General features: G+C 39.9%; 1 protein-coding gene across 4 annotated transcripts in view; it reads right to left on the bottom strand.

The window, feature by feature from the left end:
- NUP153 (nucleoporin 153) overlaps positions 1–19106 on the bottom strand; it is a 95291-nt gene that overhangs the window by 39716 nt on the left and 36469 nt on the right. For 2 of the 4 annotated variants that reach the window (XM_024248493.3, XM_054557249.2), the window contains exons 6-11: positions 14633–14749; positions 14496–14540; positions 14176–14229; positions 10446–10592; positions 7179–7231; positions 6804–6930 (exon numbers count right to left, since the gene is read on the bottom strand). In XM_024248493.3, coding sequence (XP_024104261.3) covers positions 6804–6930; positions 7179–7231; positions 10446–10592; positions 14176–14229; positions 14496–14540; positions 14633–14749 — 543 coding nt within the window. The remainder of the gene's footprint in view (positions 1–6803; positions 6931–7178; positions 7232–10445; positions 10593–14175; positions 14230–14495; positions 14541–14632; positions 14750–19106) is intronic. The other 2 variants (XM_024248494.3, XM_054557248.2) reach the window with 2 other exon arrangements.

The following is a 19106-nucleotide window of genomic DNA, read 5'->3' on the forward strand; positions in this document are numbered from 1 at the left end:
CTATTGTTACATATGAAGAAACTAAGGCAGGGAGATATATGGCATAATACCATACAGCTACTAAGTGGCAGAAATCTTACAGACATGAACACAATGTTTATTCTTATTTCCATTTTACAGATAAAAAAACTGAGGAGGTACACAAGAGGTTAATTTGACCAAGGTCACCCAGCTAGTAAGTGGCAGGATTGTACAAGACAAGAGCAAGCAATTAAGTCTCTCCAAACTCAAGTCTTCTTATATACTGCTACATGTTTTTTATCAATGAGCTTTTTAACAACACACACAAAAAAACTCATGGATTGGTAGGACAGTAAAAGCAAAGGGCCAATATATTTAATGATTACAATCCTTGCACATTTTAGAATCTAGGATAAGGTGAAAGGTAAAAGATCATTCCAAATGGGTAACTTTACATATAGAGTTCTATTAACCTGAATTTAATGGATCAGAATACATCCATTCCTGCTAAATAGCAACACTATCTGAAATCAGTTAGCATAATGTGTTTACATTTCATTAAAACTAAATCTCTTCCATTTGACTCTTCCAAAGGCCCATGAAAATGCCGCCCCCACAAAAATAATTTAATCTTATTATTACTTTTTATTTTTTTTAGGCAACGTCTCAATGTGTCACCCAGGCAGGAGTGCAGTGGTGTGATCTCAGCTCCCCACAACCTTCCCCTCCCAGGTTCAAGCGATTCTTCTGCCTCAGCTTCCCGAGTAGCTGGGATTACACGTGCCCGCCATCACACCCGGCTAATTTTTGTATTTTTAGTAGAGACGGGGTTTCACCATGTTGGCCAGGCTGGTCTTGAACTCCTGACCTCAGGTGATCTGCTGGCCTCAGCCTTCCCAAAGTGCTGGGATTACAGGTGTGAGCCACCATGACCAGCCAATCTTTTAATTTTTTACTGAAAATTCCCACTAATTATAACTGAACGAAGAAACAATTTGTGGTCTAAACATATCTGACATCTGATACAAACAAGCAGCACTGCATTCAAAATAACTATAAAATTGTGTATCCAAACCTATTCTATATAGATGTAAAACACAAGGTGGGGCTGGGCACAGTGGTTCACCCCCGCAATCCCAGCCCTTTGGGAGGCCAAGGTGGGTGGATCTCTTGAGGTCAGGAGTTTGAGACCAGCCTGGCCAACATGGTGAAACCCCATCTCTACTAACAATACAAAATTTAGCTGGGCATGGTGGTGTACGCTTGTAATCCCAGCTACTCAGGAGGCTGAGGCAGGAGAATTGCTTGAACTCAGGAGGTGGAGGTTGCAGTGAGCCGAGATTGCGCCACTGCACTCCACGCTGGGAGACAGAGCAAGACTCTGTCAAATAAATAAATAAACAAACAAACAAACCACAAGGTGGGCAGAAAGTTTGGGGCCAACATCACATTAGTACCTCTTTCCTCAGAAATGTGGACATTATAACTTCAGGGTGGAACAGAGCCAGTGATGGGAAGGACTAGGTGAAGAATCCTGTGATGCAAAATTGGCAGTTGGCCAGAATGAAGAGAAGGGGCCCAAAGAGGGGAGGAGGTGATACAGACATGAGTGAAGAGGAGTTTTTTTTTGTTTTGTTTTGTTTTGTTTTAAAGACAGAATCTCCCCAGCTGGGGTGATCCTCCCACTTCAGCCTCCCTGGTAGCTGGGACCACAGGCGCTAACCACCATGCCTGGTTAATTTTTGTTATTTTTTTGTACACGTGGGGTTTTGCCATGTTGCTCAGGCTAATCTCAAATTCCTGGGCTCAAGCGATCCTCCCAACTTAGCTAGCACCAGGTTTTTGAAGAAAGGAAAGCTTTACTTAGATAACCAACAAGGAAGACAGGAGTCCAGCTCAAATCTGTCTCCCCGCAAATTGGCCTTAAGGTAGTATGTTTATTAGGAAAGGTTTAGAGGGTAGATTCTGGGGAAGGAAAGAGGAGGTCTGAAAAGTCCTTGGGCGTGCACAGTTGTCTCTTCATGCCTCTTTATGGGCCACATGTGCAAATTCTGGGGCAGTCAGAATGAAACGTGGAAATCTGGGCTGTGATGTCAGCAAGCTCAGTCTGCACAGACTCTAGTTGGTCATATTAGTTCCAGCCAACTTCAGTCAGTTTTTTTATCTTACAAGTGCAGAGGGCTTTAGCAAGCTGTTTCTTATCTGCCATCTTGTAAGTTCAAGAATACCTGTTAGCCACTGATTTCTTTAATTCTTTGGAGCATGGCTTCACCTTCAGCTTCAGTTTTTAATGATAAAAGTTCTGAGATCTTAGGCTGAAGCTCAGGTTGATTATCTATAGCTTACTAAGTTTTGGCTGTCTTGCAGATACATGTTTGGTGTGACTTTGCTGTACTGAACAGTTTATTAATATTAATAATATTTTGCTCTTATTTGTCCGGTATACTAACAATTATTTTCTGGCTGGGCACAGTGACCCACACCTGTAATCCCAGCACTTTGGGAAGCAAGGCCGGTGGGGATCACTTAAGGCCAGGAGTTCAAGACCAGCCTGGACAACATGGCAAAACCCCGTCTCTACTAAAATAAAAAAAATAAAAAATAAAATAGCCAGCCTTGGTGGTGCATGCCTGTAATCCCAGCTACTTGGAAGGCTGACACATGAGAATCACTTGAACTCAGGAGGTGGAGGTTGCCGTGAGCCAAGATCGTGCACTCCAGCCTGGGCGACAAATGGAGTGAGACCCTGTCTCAAAAAAAAAAAAAACCAAAACAAAACCTGGTGCCATGGTATTGGCTTCTGTGCTCATCAGGCAGTAAGGGAAATGAGCAATATCTACACAATGCATCATCTGGCAAATAAAGCCAAGCTGTATTTTCCTCATACAGACATAAACTTCACAAAACATGCTACAGATTTTACCAGGAAATGTAAAAACTCGTCAAAAAAATAAACTCATGCTATATGAATCAGATATTAGGTTGGTGCAAATGTAATTGGAGTTTTGCACTGTAACAATTTGCCACTTGATAATTGGAATACATTCTTAAATGTGGTTACATTATACATCATTTTAATGCAAATTTCTTGCTTTATGTTTTTTAGCTGATGACTTACTACTTTCTGTTTATTTTATATTATTTTAGACTGTGGAAATGATGTTAGACAAAAGGCAAGTTCAAGCGATTTTCTTATTCGAGTTCAAAATGGGTTGTAAAGCAGCAAAGACAACTCGCCAACATCAACAACACATTTAGCCCAGAACTGCTAATGAGCATACAGTGCAGTGGTGGTTCAAGAAGTTTTGCAAAGGAGGCTGGGCATGATGGCTCACGCCTATAATCCCAGCACTTTGGGAGGCTGAGGCAGGCAGATCACTTGTCAGGAGTTCAAGACCAGCCTGGTCAAAATGGTGAAACCCTGTCTCTGCTAAAAATACAAAAAATTAGCTGGGCCTGTGGCACATGCCTGTAAACACAGTTACTCGGGAGGCTGAGGCACGAAAATAGCTTGAACCCAAAAGGCAGAGGCTGCAGTGAGCTGAGATCATACTACTGCACTCCAGCCTGGGCCACAGAGCAAGACTGTCTCAAAACAGAAACAAAACAAAACAAAACACCCAAAGAAGCACACAATAACAACAAAAAACAAAGTTTGCAAAGGAGATGAGAGCCTTGAAGATGAGAAGTGTAATGGCCAGCCACTGGAAGTTGACAATGACCAGTCACTGGAAGTTGACAAGGACCAATTGAGAGCAATCATCAAAGCTGATCCTCTTAAACTACACAAGAAGTTGCCAAAGAACTCAACGTTAGCCATTCTATGGTCATTCGCCATTTGAAGAAAATTGGAAAGGTGAAAAAGCTCAATAAGTGGGTGTCTCACGAGCTGAGTGAAAATTAAATAAATTGTTTTGAAGTGTCGGCTTCTCCTATTCTACGCAACAACAAACCATTTCTCAGATTGAGACATGGGACAAAAAGTGGGTTTTATACGATAACCGGTGACAACCAGCTCAGTGGTTGAACCAAGAAGCAGCTTCAAAGCACTTTCCAAAGCCAAACTTGCACCCAAAAAAAAGGCCATGGTCACTGTCTGGTGGTCTGCTGCCAGTCCAATCCACTACAGCTTTCAGAATCCCAGCGAAACCACTACATCTGAGAAGTCTGCTCAGCAAATCAATGAGATGCACCAAAAACTGCAATGTCTGCAGCTGGCATTGGTCAACAGAAAGGGCCTACTTCTTCTCCACAACAACACCCGATGGCACACTGCACAACCAACGCTTCAAAAGTTGAAGGAATTGGGCTACAAAGTTTTGCCTCATCCGCCATATTCACCTGACCTCTCGCCAACTATCACTTCTTCAAGCATTTCAAAAACTTTTTGCAGGGAAAACACTTCCACAACAGCGGGATGCAGAAAATGCTTTCCAAGAGCTTGTCGAATCCCAAAGCACAGATTTTTGTGCTATCGGAATAAGCAAACTTATTTCTCGTTGGCAAAAATGTGTTGATTGTAATGGTTCCTGTTTTGTTTCAATAAAGATGTGTTTGAGCCTAGTTACAATGATTTAAAATTCATGGTCCAAAACCCCAATTACTTTTGTACCAACCTAATAAATTCCTTATTTACACAAGGTAAGACAGCCCATTTCTTTTGTTTTTGTTTTGTTTTGTTTTTGAGACAAAGTCTCGCTCTGTTGCCAGGCTGGAGTACAGTGGTGCAATCTTGGCTCACTGCAACCTCCACCTCCGGGGTTCAAGTGATTCTCCTGCCTCAGCCTCCCGAGTAGCTGGGACTACACGCATGTGCTATCACGCCCAGCTAATTTTTGTATTTTTAGTAAAGACGGGGTTTCATCATGTTGGCCAGGATGGTCTCAATCTCTTGACCTCGTGATCCGCCCGCCTTGGCCTCCCAAAGTGCTGGGATTACAGGCATGAGCCACCATGCCCAGCCGTCAACCCATTTCTTAAATATAATTAATAGAGCTTTAATGACAAAAGAAAATTGGTTTGCTACAAAGCCTACAAAATTTATATACTGTTTGTATGATCAATGGCATTCAAGATATTTCCTTTCCAGATAATGATATACAGTAATACATTCCCTCCCTTCACAACACTCTAGTAGAGTGAGAAACAGAGACTAAAGGAAAGACAGAGCCTCCAGACTAGCAATAGAGCCAAGTCTACTAACATAATCCCAAATCTCATTACAAGTCAATTTTTATGGCAGAAAGTGAAAATTGCCAAGGAGGTCATAATTCTGGTGAGCTATAGTACTGCTAACTAGGAAAAGCAGAGATAAAAAGAAAGCAAGGCATCACACTCCAAGCCTGCAGAGCAAAATACCAATAGGCATGAAGAAATCTAAGACATCCAACAACTTCAACCAAAACATGATTTTGTTTCTGTCAACATAAATAGAAAAAGCATGTTTAAAAAGCTAAAAATATACTCCTAAAACTCATGGGTCAATGAGGGAGTCACTGGTGAAATTTTAATTAGAAACAAATGACAAATGCAAGGACTATGTATCAAAACTCAAATGGTTAAGCTAGGCTGAAATGCATTTGTAATACAGCTAAAATGAGACTTGCATTCAACTTAAAGTAGTTAGAAAAAAGAGCAATATATAGACAGCAAGGTTAATGTAACCAATCTTAAATCTGTCCCTATCTTTTCCAAACATTTATGGTCAGAATACATAGAGAACTCTTTCTAATAATAAATTATATACACATATACATACATATTTCTTAATATACATATAAGAAATTATATATATATCCCCACAGGAAATAACCCCATAGGAAAAAAAATGCATCAAGAGAAAACTCAAATGTCCAAAAAACACACAAAAGGATGCCCCAAGATCTATCTATTGTCATATGGTGGAAATGTTGAACTGCAAAACTATCTTGAAGAGAAAACATGGCAATATCTAATACAGCAGAAGATGTGGATCATCCCCTATAATCTAACAATTCCATTCCTAGATAAATACTCTAGAGAAAATACTGCACGTGTGCAGACAGAAAAGCGCATATTCACTTTAATGTGTATTAGAAATCTACCAAAATGTATTCTGATGGCAGAATGGATTATGGTAAATCTTCAAACTGGATAAATATATAAGCAGTGAAATTAAAAAACTTACAGTTACCTTTCACAATACAACATCAAAAATGGAGAAACAGGCAAGCAAGAAGAAGACAGGCAGGGCACGGTGGCTCACGCCTGTAATCCCAGCACTTTGCGAGGCCGAGGCAGGTGGATCACTTGACATCAGGAGTTCGACCCAGCCTGGCCAACATGGTGAAACCCCATCTCTACTAAAAATACAAAAATTAGCCAGGTGTGGTGGCAAATGCCTATAGTCCCAGCTACTTGCGTGGCTGAGGCACAGCAATCGCTTGAACCCAGGAGGCAGAGGTTGCAGAACCGAGATTGCGCCACTGCACTCCAACCTGAGCGACAGAGCAAGACTATATCTTAAAAAAAGAAGAATACATATAGTATTAATCCTATTTATGAACTTATTTACGTATGTTTTACAAACAGACAAAACTATACCGTAATACCAAGGGTCAAATAATTTCAACTGCAATTCCCTTATTTGAAAAAGTATGGGTAGTTTTGTTTTGTTCTATGATACCCATGAAATTTAAGGTACTAGATTAGGTTTTCAGCATACATTTTGAAAGAACTGATTCAATGGCAGATTAATTTTGCTCTGGGTCTCTTTGAACCCCACCCCTACAGGTCTCCCCTTACCACCACCACACCAATGCTTTTTAAATAAACCTCAAGAGTATACGAGTATACAACCCTACCTCCTCCTCCAGAGGTTTAGAAGCCACAAAGCGTGTTCTTTCTCGTCTCATCTTGCCACCTCCACCACCTACTCCAGAAGATAAACCATTGGCTGCAGGCAAACTGAAATTTGGATATGAAAAGCCACTGGCAAATAAAAAGAAAATTAAAACAATTGATATATTATTGTGGTCCACAACTTGTTAACTAGAACTGCTAACAAGTAAAAAAATAAACATACAGCCAAACGTGATTCTAAAATCTTAGATTTCTTTATACAAAGTTTCTGTTCTTTGATTTTAATCTTCAAAAAGGTACATAAGGTACATGTAAATCAAATACAGACCTTACAAGTTAAATATAAAGAAATACAGCTGTATAAGAAATGACAGTACCTTTCTCGTTGTTCTCTATTTTGTCCGGGTGTCATATTTTTTTCATACCCAGTCTGCAGGAGAAATACACACATATTTACATTTGCTTATTTGTTGTAATTTCCTTAGTACCACCTTGCTTCCTATTAATTTTAACATTTAGAATCAGGAATTTGATGGCTTTTTACTTAATGAATCCTGAAATTTGAAATTACACCCTGCCTTCTGAATGGTAACCAAGAGTTACAGTGAGATTATATATAAAAAATGTCAGTGAGAACAACCATTTTAACAAAATGGTAGTATATAGACAATACACTCACTAACCTAACCACAAAATTACTTTTACTTATCCCTCTTTTTGTCCTGTTAATTGTGCAACCAAATATACAAAGATACTCTATTTGAAATAGCTCCCTACAACTTAAAAGAATTAATATTTCCACTGAAAGGAATCAAGGCTTCTTGGAAAAATGACTGATTACAAGACTGGGGCAGGAAATGCATGTGATGAGCCTGAATTATCTTATAATATCAAAAACCAATTAAGTACTCAAAAAGAAACAGGCAAGAATCATCAATAATGTTAACACTAGTGACTGAAAAGAATATAATTGGGAAGTTTCCTTCCAACAAGATACTTATTCATTACGAAAGGTAAAATAGTAATTTTATAGTAGAGAATCCTCACAGACACCACTTTATGTAATAACCACACTGCCAGGAATGGGACAAACTGGTAGCCTGTGCCTTCTGAACAGTGAGAACAGCTGAGCACACTCCCTCAATGGTCTTCACTGCCAAAAGTACGTAACTGAAATCTAATCATGAGGAAACATCAGACAATCATAAAACTGCAGAACATTCTACAAAATAACTGGCTTCTATACTTCAAAATTATCAATATTGTGAAACAAAACAACAAGAACAAAAAACAAAAGGAACTGTTCTAGACTAAAGGAGATGAAGAGACATGACAACTAAATGCAAGACATGATGTTAGAATTTTTTCTTTTGGGCCAAGTGACAACATGTAAATAGAATCTGTAGATTACAGTGTTGTGCCAATGTTAAGTTTCTGGGTTTGACCACTGCTATGCATTATATAAGGGAACTCCTTGTTTATAAGAACACAGAGAAAAAGATAGAGCAAATGTAGTAAAATGTGAAGTTCATGAAATTTTTCTTGCAAATCTGTAAAAGTCCAGTATTATGCTAAAAAAAAAAAAATGCACATGCACACACACACACACACACACACACACACACACACACACACACACACACACACACACACACACATATATCTATTTTGAGTCAGGGTCTTACTCTCTCACCCAAGCTGGAGTGCAGTGGTGCTATCATAGTTCACTTTAGCCTCGAACTCCTGGGCTCTCACCTGATCCTCCTACCGCAGCCTCCTGCCTTGCTAGGATTACAGACACGCACCACCACATCTGGCTAATTGTTTTATTTCTTCTAGAGACAAGGTCTCGCTATGGTGCCTGGGCTAGTCTTGAACTCCTGGCCTCAAGTGATCCTTCTGCCTAAGCCTCTCAAAGCACTGGGATTACAGGCATGAGCGACCATGATCACCCTATGTTCAAAATATTTTTCAAAATTTTAATGTTAACTTAAAAGTATGGAGGGAGATAAAGCAAATACGACAAAATGTTAATGACTGGTGAATCAACATAAGGAAGTACATGGCAAATCACTGTACTAATCTTTCTAAGTTTCAAGGTTTTCAATAAATTGAGTTGTTAGAAATGAGATAAAATATAAGTAAAGGCATAAACAATAAGGTGTTAAGTAAACAAAATAAACACAAGTTAAATGACACAAAAAACCAGACAAACCCAGATTATGGGACATTTTATAAGACAACTGGCCTGGTCTCTTCAAACCTATGATCCAGCAATTCTATTTCTAGGTATAAACCCAAGAGAAATAAAAACATGTCCCCCCCCCCACACACACACACAAAAAACACTTATACATAAATGTTGACAGGAGCATTATTCATTACAGCCAAAAAGTAAAAACAACCCCAATGTCCTTCAACTGATTAATGGATAAAACAAAATCTAGTATATCCATACAATGAAATATCTACAAAATCTAGTATATCCTTACAATGAAATATTATTCAGCCATAAAAAGGGAAAAAATGAAGTACTGATACATACTACAACGTCAATGAACCTTGAAAACATTATGCTAAGTGGCTACTGACAGGTATGGGTATGAGATTTTCAAAGGGTGGGAGAGATGGTAATACAAATGTTCTAAAATTTACCACTATGATGGCTTAACAGTTGAACAACTCACAGACACCACTTTATTTATAAAGTGTTTTCCAAACATGCTAAAACCACTGAATTGAAAACTTTAAATAAGAGAATTGTACGATATGTGAATTATCTCAAGAAACAGAAACCATGGTGGCCAGGGTGAGGGTTTGAGGTCTGGAAAAACAAAACCAAAAGCAGTATCTGAACCTTGCTCGAGTCCTGGTTCAAAAAAGCAATTATGAAAAACATTTCAATATGAACTGGATATTAGGTAATTTTAAGGAATCAGAATTAATTTTCTTAGATGGGATAATACAGGACAAAGTACTTAGGAGATGCATATCAAAGTACTTAGGGTTCAAAAGATAATGTCTGAAATTTATTTTCAGATAGTTCAACACCACCACACGAAAGAAACAGATAAAGCAAATCCAGCAAAATTATTTAACCTAAACAATGAGTATATGCTAGAGTTTACTAGTCAACACTAACTTAAGATCTGACCAAGGTAGTGGCCAGGCGCGGTGGCTCACATCTGTAATCTCAGTACTTTGGGAGGCCAAGGCAGGTGGGTCACTTGAGGTCAGGAGTTCGAGACCAGCCTGGCCAACATAGTGAAACCCTGTCTCTACTAAAAATACAAAACTTAGCTGGGTGAGGTGGCACATGCCTGTAGTCCCAGCTACTCGCGGGGCTGAAGCAGGAGAATCACTTGAACCCGGGAGGCAGAGGTTGCAGTGAGCTGAGAACATGCCATTGCACTCCACCCCTGGCGACAAAGTGAGACTCCGTCTCAAAGAAAAAAAAAAAAAAAAAAAAGATTTGATCAAGGTGACAGCGATTTTAAAAGCATACCAATTCATAATCATCACTAATTCACAACCTTTATGCATTATACAGTTGCTAGAATACACTGGTAGTTATATTTTACATTATTTAGTCTTACTTATTCTAATCAATATTCAAAGACTGGTAGAAATATACATATACTCACACTGTACTTTTTATCTATTCTTTGATTAGTCTTCCTGAATTCACCAGAAGGAGTCAGAGATGGTTTAAAATAAACACTTCGATTTGTTGCTATGGAAACTGGCTTTGGGGTCATAAGTCTCTGAACAGGAGGATACTGAGAATCCACCTTACAGGTAAACAGAAATCAAAGACATTTATTTTCATATAAATCAATGATTCATATCTAAATTTTGACAACAGCTAATGTGACCTAAAGACCATGAGTATTTCCTAGAGAAATATACAGTAGATACAAACAAATAAGAGGAAAAACTGATAATAATGGAACCTAAGGTATGTATCTATTCATATACATATGTACATAAATATACACACATATAATTCTAAAATGGCTTCATGGATACACTATATTTCATTCCAGACTTAATGACTTTTCACACACATGTATGCATACAAAATGGAACTATATTCAAAACAGCACTACAGATCAAAGCTTTTACAGAGTTGTTTTTTTTTTTAAGAGACGGACTCCTGCTCTGTCACCCAGACCACGGCTCACTGTAGGTGAGACCTGGGTGATCCTCCCACCACAGCCTCCTGTGTAGACAGGCGTGCACCACCACAGCTGGCTAATTTTTTTGGTATTTTTTTGTAGAGACAGGGTCTCGCCATGTTGCTTAGGCTGGTCTCGAACTCCTGGGCTCAAGCAATCTGCCTGCCTCAACCTCCCAAAGTGCTGAGATTACAGACATGAGGCACCTCGCCTGGCTTTTTTTTTTTTAATGGAGACTAGGTCTTGCTGTGTTGCCCAGGCTGATCTCAAACTTCTGGGCTCAAGCAATCCTTCCGCCTCAGCCTCTCAAAGAGTGCTGGGATTACAGGCATGAACCACTGCGCCTGGCCCAGAGTGAATTTTAAATGCATGAACTAAAATGTACTTCTGTCACATTTTCCCTGAATTACTGTCCATAATTTTTGAGCTGCAAATAAGATATTTTAAAACTAGCTATGGGCCAGGCGTGGTGGCTCATGCCTGTAATCCCAGCAATGTGGGAAGCTGAGGCAAGTGGATCATTTGAGGTCAGGAGTTCGAGACCAGCCTGGCCAACATGGTGAAAACGTCTCTACTAAAAATGTAAAAATTAGCCAGGCGTGGTGGCATGCGCCTGTAATCCCGGCTATTCAGGAGGCTGAGGCAGGAGAATCATTTGAACCCAGAGGCAGAGCTTTCATTGGGCTGAGATTGTGCTACCGCACTCCAGCCTGGAAGACAGAGCAAGAGTCAGTCTCCCAAAACAAACAAAAAAACTAGCTATGAAAATATTTTAACTCCCAAAAATGTGACCAAATCCCTCTCCAAGTTATTTCCCCCATTGTTATTTAAATACCAAACCAAACCAAAAATCTTACAATGTAAGTCTAAATGGTAAATCACTGTTAAGACTTCCAAACTGTAAAACGAACTCAATTTATTATATAAGTACACCAAGTGTTTTGTTAACAACAGTCCTCTGCTAAACTGAAACATAGTAAGAATCCTGTTGGTATAAAACCACTGTAAAGCCAAAAGCTTCTAACTCTGTCCGAAGACTGTAATCCTACGAATAAGGTCCTTTCATTCAGCAGCAGCTGTGAACAACACTGGTTTCCAGGGCAAAGCCTCTGTATGGTTACTAACTCTTCCCTAAAACCTCTTCACAAATATGACCTTACATACAACTCAATAAGAGAGTCTATTTTGTAGACTGTTCTGATAACATCTGTGAAACATGAGCTATGATACCGTATTCTGGCTTTTTATTTCTTAGCACCCATTAATAAACTTTTATGGATACGATACTCAACCATTAGTAAAACTGTTATTGATAAGAACTTACATTACATTATGACATAATTTTAAAATTTCACCTCTTATTATAAAATAACCTGATATAAATGAGGGGTTGAGAAAAGCTAGTAGCTTAAATTAATCCCATCATAGAAACTACTACTAGATTCCTTCTTGCCTAATTACAAATGTCTAGGTAATTCTAAAAATTGAGAAGCAACACTCTTCCAATAAGAAGTTCAATATTAGCTTTCTTTGCATCAGAATTTCATTACAGATAATAATTTATCAATATCTTAGTCATTGCAATTAATTCATAAAATTATAATTTAAATAATTACTTTCGAGGAACTTGGTAAGAAATGATTTCCAAAGAAAAATCCAGGCCAGGCATGGTGGCTCACGCCTGTAATCCCAGCACTTTGGGAGGCCAAGGCAGGAGGATCACGAGGTCAAGAGATCAAGACTACCCTGGCTAATACAGTGAAACCCCATCTCTACTAAAAATACAAAAAATTGGCCAGGCATGGTGACAGGCACCTGTGGTCCCAGCTACCTGGGAGGCTGAGGCAGGAGAATTGCTTGAGCCCTGGAGGTGGAGGTTGCAGTGAGCCGAGACTACACCACTGCACACTCCAGCCTGGGTGACAGAGCGAGACGCTGCCTCAAAAAGAAAAGAAAGAAAAATCCAACAGTCTGCTTTCCCTGAAGGATGCTTAACCAGCTATAAATAAACTAACAAAAAGATACCTCTTTAACCCAAACTATCAAACACTGTATTTTTTTCCCACAGTAACCTCCAAAGTTAATTTTAAGCAAACAAGATATATTAAAAGGGCAGCAAGATATAATGATCAACTTTATCAGTTCCACTATCTTGAAACAGTATTTTGTTTGGCTGATGAGAGATCTGCCTAATTGAAATTCTACTACACACAATAGATTTCACAAAATTTTGGTTAATGAGGAAAGTATACAAAGATGATGATGTGCAATGAGGACTTTCGTTTACTGAACTTTTTTTTTTTTTTTTTTTTTTTTTTGAGATAGAGTCTCACTTTGTCTCCCAGGCTGGAGTGCAGTGGCGTGACCTCGGCTCGCTGCACCCTCCGCCTCCCGGGTTCAAGTGATTCTCCTGCCTCAGCCTCCGGAGCAGCTGAGATTACAGGTGCGCACCACCACACCTGGCTAATTTTTTTTGTATTTAGTAGAGACAGAGTTTCACAATGTTGTCCAGGCTGGTTTTGAACTCCTCACCTCAAGTGATCCACTGGCCTGGCCTCCCAAAGTGCTAGGATTATAGGCGTAAGCCACCGCACCTGGCCTATCACTCCTATTTTTATTTATCAAAAGGTAACGGTAAGCCATAAAGTCTGTCAAGATCCTGAAGACGGAAATGCTGAATAGCCCCCAAAAAAATTGGATGAGTATCTACTACATATACAATATTGTCCTGAGGCCTGCAGAAGAGAGTAAAATGTCCAAGTAGAAGAATACTATTTTTCAGGGTCAGGCACAGTGGCTCACACCTTAGTCCCAGCACTTTGGGAGGCCACGGCAGGCAGATCACCTGAGCTCAGGAGTTTGAGACCAGTCTAGCCAAAATGGTAAAACCCTATCTCTACTAAAAATACAAAAATTAGCAGGGCATGATGGCGCATGCCTGTAATCTCAGTTACTAGGGAGGCTGGGGCACGAGAATCGCTTGAACCTGGGAGCCACAGGTTGCAGTGAGCCAAGATGGCGCCACTGCACACCAGTCTGGATGACAGAGCGAGACTAAGACCCAAAAAAAAAAAAGAATATTATTTTTCAAACATGTTCCCTAATGTCTAAACTAAATCCAATTTATATACTTGTGAACTTTAAACACAACAAAATTGTAGACAGTTTAAATAACTAAATGCTAAAGAAGTTTTACCTTTTCTCTTTTGGCCTGAAAATCTGCGGTACCTATCCCACTCCTATCAAGAGACTGAAAAAAAAAAAATACTATTAGAATAGATGAGGAGTTATGAAAAATACCTTTTTTTTTTTTTTTTTTTGAGACGGAGTCTCACTCTGTCGCCCAGGCTGGAGTGCAGTGGCGCGATCTTGACTCACTGCAACCTCTGCCTCCCAAGTTCAAGTGATTCTCCTGCCTCAGCCTCCCAAGTAGCTGGGACTATAGGCGTGCACCGCCACACCCAGCTAATTTTTGTATGAACAATATTTTTTAAAAAGGTTTAAATCTCAACTTACAGAATTCAGAGGAGAAGAAACAATGGATGGAATTCTTTTTGCATCCTGTTAATGTTGAAAAAATAACAAAATTAAGATTTTTCAATAATATCAAGTTTTGTTACACTCCTGTATTAATCGTGATTTTAAAAATTTACCGCTAAAGGGCTTGACATCTTCTCTAAAGACTGCAATATTCGCCGAGCTGTTGAACTGGTCACACCGTAAGACTGTGCACTGAGTTGCTTAGCTTTCATTTGTCTTCTAACTGGTGCCTGTAAAGTAAACCCTATATTATTTGTTGCAACATAAAATCTAAAGCACATAGTTCATGCAGTGAAAATATTTACAAGATAGAATGGATGTCCAAAGTAAAACAGGATTTAATGTGTTAACAACACCAATTTATCTTTGGGTGGTATCATTAAAAGTTCAATTTTTTTCTTCATGCCTTTACTGGAAATCCAATTCTCTGATTGAGAAATTACCTTTACAATAACAAAAGAATGATAAGACAGCATGCACCATTCTAAAGAAAAGTATGGGCCGGGCACGGTGGCTCCTGTCTGTAATCCCAGCACTTCAGGAGGCTGACGTGGGTGGATCACCTGAGGTCAGTAGTTCAAGACCAGCCTGGCCAACATGGTGAAACCCCGTCTCTACTAAAAATACAAAAATTAGCTGGATGTGCTGGTAGGCGCCTGCAATCCCTACTACTCAGGAGGTTGAGGCAGAAGAATGGCCTAAACCCAGGAGGTGAAGGTTGCAGTGGGCTGAGATTGTGCCACTGCACTCCAGCCTGGGCAACAGAGCGAGACTTGGTCTCAAAAAAAAAAAAAAAGCTATAGGACTCAAAACTAGCAATAAGAGACAAAGTAAGCACATATCCTACACTTAAGACTATTCTATGACTCACAGGCTTACATTATTTTAACTTCTACTAACATGCTGAACTATTTTAACTATTTTTTTCTTTTTTTCCTTATTTTTTTTATTTATTTATTTTTTTCTTTGAGATGGAGTCTCGCACTGTCACCCAGGCCAGAGTGCAGTGGCGCGATCTTGGCTCACTGCAAGCTCCGCCTCCCAGGTTCATGCCATTCTCCTGCCTCAGTCCCCTGAATAGCTGGGACTACAGGCGCCCGCCACCGTGCCCAGCTAATTTTTTGTATTTTTAGTAGAGACGGGGTTTCACTGTGTTAGCCAGGATGGTGTTGATCTCCTGTCCTCGTGATCTGCCCGCCTCAGCCTCCCAAAGTGCTGGGATTACAGGCGTGAGCCACTGCGCCTGGCCTTTTTGAGACAGGGTGTCGCCCTGCTACCCAGGCTGAAGTGTTGTGGCATAATCATAGCTCACTGCAGCCTCAAACTCCTGGACTCAAGTGATCCTTCCATCTTGGCCTCCCAAAGTTCTAGGATTACAGGCATGAGTCACCGTGTCCAGCCTATTTTGACTGTAAAAAAAAAAATTTGCCGGGCGAAATATCTGCCAGGCGCGGTGGCTCACGCCTGTAATCTCAGCACTTTGGGAGGTGTGAGGAGGGCGGATTGCCTGAGCTCAGGAGGTCAAGACCAGCCTGGGCAACACAGTGAAACCCCATCTGTATTAAAATACAAAAAATTAGCCGGGCATGGCAGTGTGTGCCTGTAGTCCCAGCTACTCGAGAGGCTGAGGCAGGAGAACTGCTTTGAACCCAGGAGGCGGAGGTTGTGGTGAGCCGAGACTGCACCACTCTACTCCAGCCTGGGCAACACAGCAAGACTCTGTCTCCAAAAAAAAAAAAAAATTAAAGAGTACTACACACTAGCTTAAGCTTTAGAAAAAGCTCTCTATGTACTTACACCATTCTGTTAACCCCTTCGTTAATAACAGAATACTGTCCTCCACCAACACTCAGAAATAAGTCTCATAATTACTGTTAATTATATATGGGAGAATAATCAGGAAAGCAAGTACAACATTTAAAAACAAGACAAAAATCTTCAAATATAGGCATTTCATAGTCACTGCTGCCAATATATGTATATAAATACAACTGACTTTTGTATATTGACCTTGTATCCTGTGACCCTGTTAAACTCGCTTGTTAGTTGTGGTAGCTTTTTTTGTATTTTCTTTGGATTTTTCTATGTAGATAAGCATGTTATCTATGTATAGGAAAAATATTACAGGAATAATACCCTTTCCAACCTACATGTCTTGATTTTTGTGCCCACTGCACTGGCTAGCACATGCAGTATGATGTTAAACAATAGCAGTGATAGCAAACATCCTTGCTTGCTTCCTCATACCATTAAGTATGATGCCAGATGATTTTTTTGTAAATGCACTTTATCAGGTAGAAGGATCTCAACTATACCTAGGTTTGTTCGAAAATTTTTATCATGACTAAATGTTGGATTTTTAAAACATATTTTATATATCTATAGAGATGTTCATATAGTACTCTTTAGATTGTTTACATGGTAAATCCCATTAATTTTTAATTTTTTTATTTTTTTTTTAGACAAGAGTCTCAGTCTGTTGCCCAGGATGGAGTGCAGCGGCGCAATCTCAGCTCACTGCAACCTCCGCCTCCTGGATTCAAGCAATTCTCCTGCTTCAGCTTCTCAGGTAGTTGGGATTACAAGCGTACGCTGCCATGCCTGGCTAATTTTTGTATTTTTAGTAGAGACAGGTTTTCACCATGTTGGCCAGGCTGGTCTCAAACTCCTGACCTCAGGTGATCTAAGGCCTTCCAAAGTGCTGGGATTACAGGCATGAGCCACCACACCCGGTCTAATCCCATTAATTTTCATATGTTGAGTCAACCTTGCCTTCCCAGGATAAACCCCACTTGATCATGATGCAGTTTCCTTTTTAAATTTGTTGGACTCCATTTACAAATATTTTTGTTGAGAAGGTTTGTGTCTATAATTCATGAGAAATAATAGTCTGTTGCTGTCTTCTAATGTCTTTGTCTGATTTTGGTCTCGGGGTAATTAACGTTGGCCTCAGAAAAGGTACTGGGAAGTGTTCCCTACTCTCCTACTATACATAAGAGTTTGTGTAGAATTGGTATTCTTTCTTTCTTAAATGTTTGGTAGGATTCACCAGGGAAGCTATCTGAGCCTGAAGCTTCTTTGCTAGAACGTATTTTAAATTATGAACTCAATTCATTGAAAAGATAAAATTATTCAGGCTACATATTCTTGACTAATACCAAATAACAAAAGTCTAACAAACAAGTCTAACAAAATATGTTCAAGATCTGTATGCTGAACACTACAAAACACTGATGAAAAAAATTTATAAACCACCTAAATGGGAAGATATACCATGTTCATGGTTTGGAAGACTCAATTGTGTTAAGATGCCTATTCTCCCCAAATTGGTCTTTAGACTCAAATACAATCTCAATCATGGCTGGGCACGCTGGCTCATACCTATAATACCACCACTTTTGGGAGGCCAAGGTGGGCGGATCACCTGAGGTCAGGAGTTCAAGACCAGCCTGGCCAACATGGTAAAACCCTGTCTCTACTAAAAATACAAAAATTAGCAGGGCATGGTGGTGTGTGCCTGTAGTCCCAGCTACTTGGGAGGCTGGGGCAGGAAAATTGCGTGAACCTGGGAGGTGGAGGTTGCAGAGAACCAAGATCATGCCACAGCACTTCAGCTTGGGCGACAGAGCAAGATCCCAACTCAAAAATAAAAAAAGCAATTCCAATCAAAATCCTAGCAGACTGTAGAAACAAGCCAATTTTAGATTTTTATAGAAAAGCAAAGGACCTAAAAAAGCCAAAACAAGCTTGAAAAAGAACAAAATTGGACTACTCACATCACCTAATTTTAAGACCTACCGGAAGCCTACAGCAATCAAGACAGTGCAGTTGGCAAAAGGAAAGACACACAGATCAATTGGTGGGTGGGGGGGAGGGATGGTCGGAAGTCCAGAAATAAAGTCATGTGAACTGGATTTCAACAAAGGTGCAGGCCAGGCCTGGTGGTTCATGCTTGTAATCCGAACACTTTGGGAAGCCAACACAGGAGGATCGCTTGAGCCCAGGAGTACAACACCAGCCTAGGCAACTTAGTGAGACCCTGTCGCTACCAAAAAAAAAATTTAGCTGGGAATGGTGGCACATGCCTGTGGTCCCAGCTACTCAGGAGGCTAAAGTGGGAGGATCACTTGAGCCCAGGAGGTTCTGGTTGCAGTGAGCCATGATCGTGCCACTGCACTCCAACCTATGTGACAGAGCAAGGCCCTGTCTCAAAACAAAAACACAAAACAAAGACGGTGCAAAAGCTATTCAATGAACAAAGAACAGTCTTTTTAACAAATAACACTAGAACAACTGCACACCCATATGTTAAAAAAACAAAAAACAAAAAACAAAAAACCTTGGCCAGGCACACCTGTAATCTCAGCACTTTGGGAGGCTGAGGCAGGAGGACTGCTTGAGCCCAGGAGTTCAGGATTAGCCTGAGCAACATAGTAAGACTCCTACCTTTAATTTTTTAAAAAAACTTTTTAATTTAGAAAATAAAATGAACCTTGACCAATACCTCATACCACACACAAAAATTTACTCAAAATGAATCATAGACATAAATTAAAACCTAAAACTATAAAACTTGTAGAAGAAAAC

The sequence above is a fragment of the Pongo abelii genome, chromosome 5 (genome assembly GCF_028885655.2).
Source record: "Pongo abelii isolate AG06213 chromosome 5, NHGRI_mPonAbe1-v2.0_pri, whole genome shotgun sequence".
Classification (NCBI taxonomy): Eukaryota; Metazoa; Chordata; class Mammalia; order Primates; family Hominidae; genus Pongo; species Pongo abelii.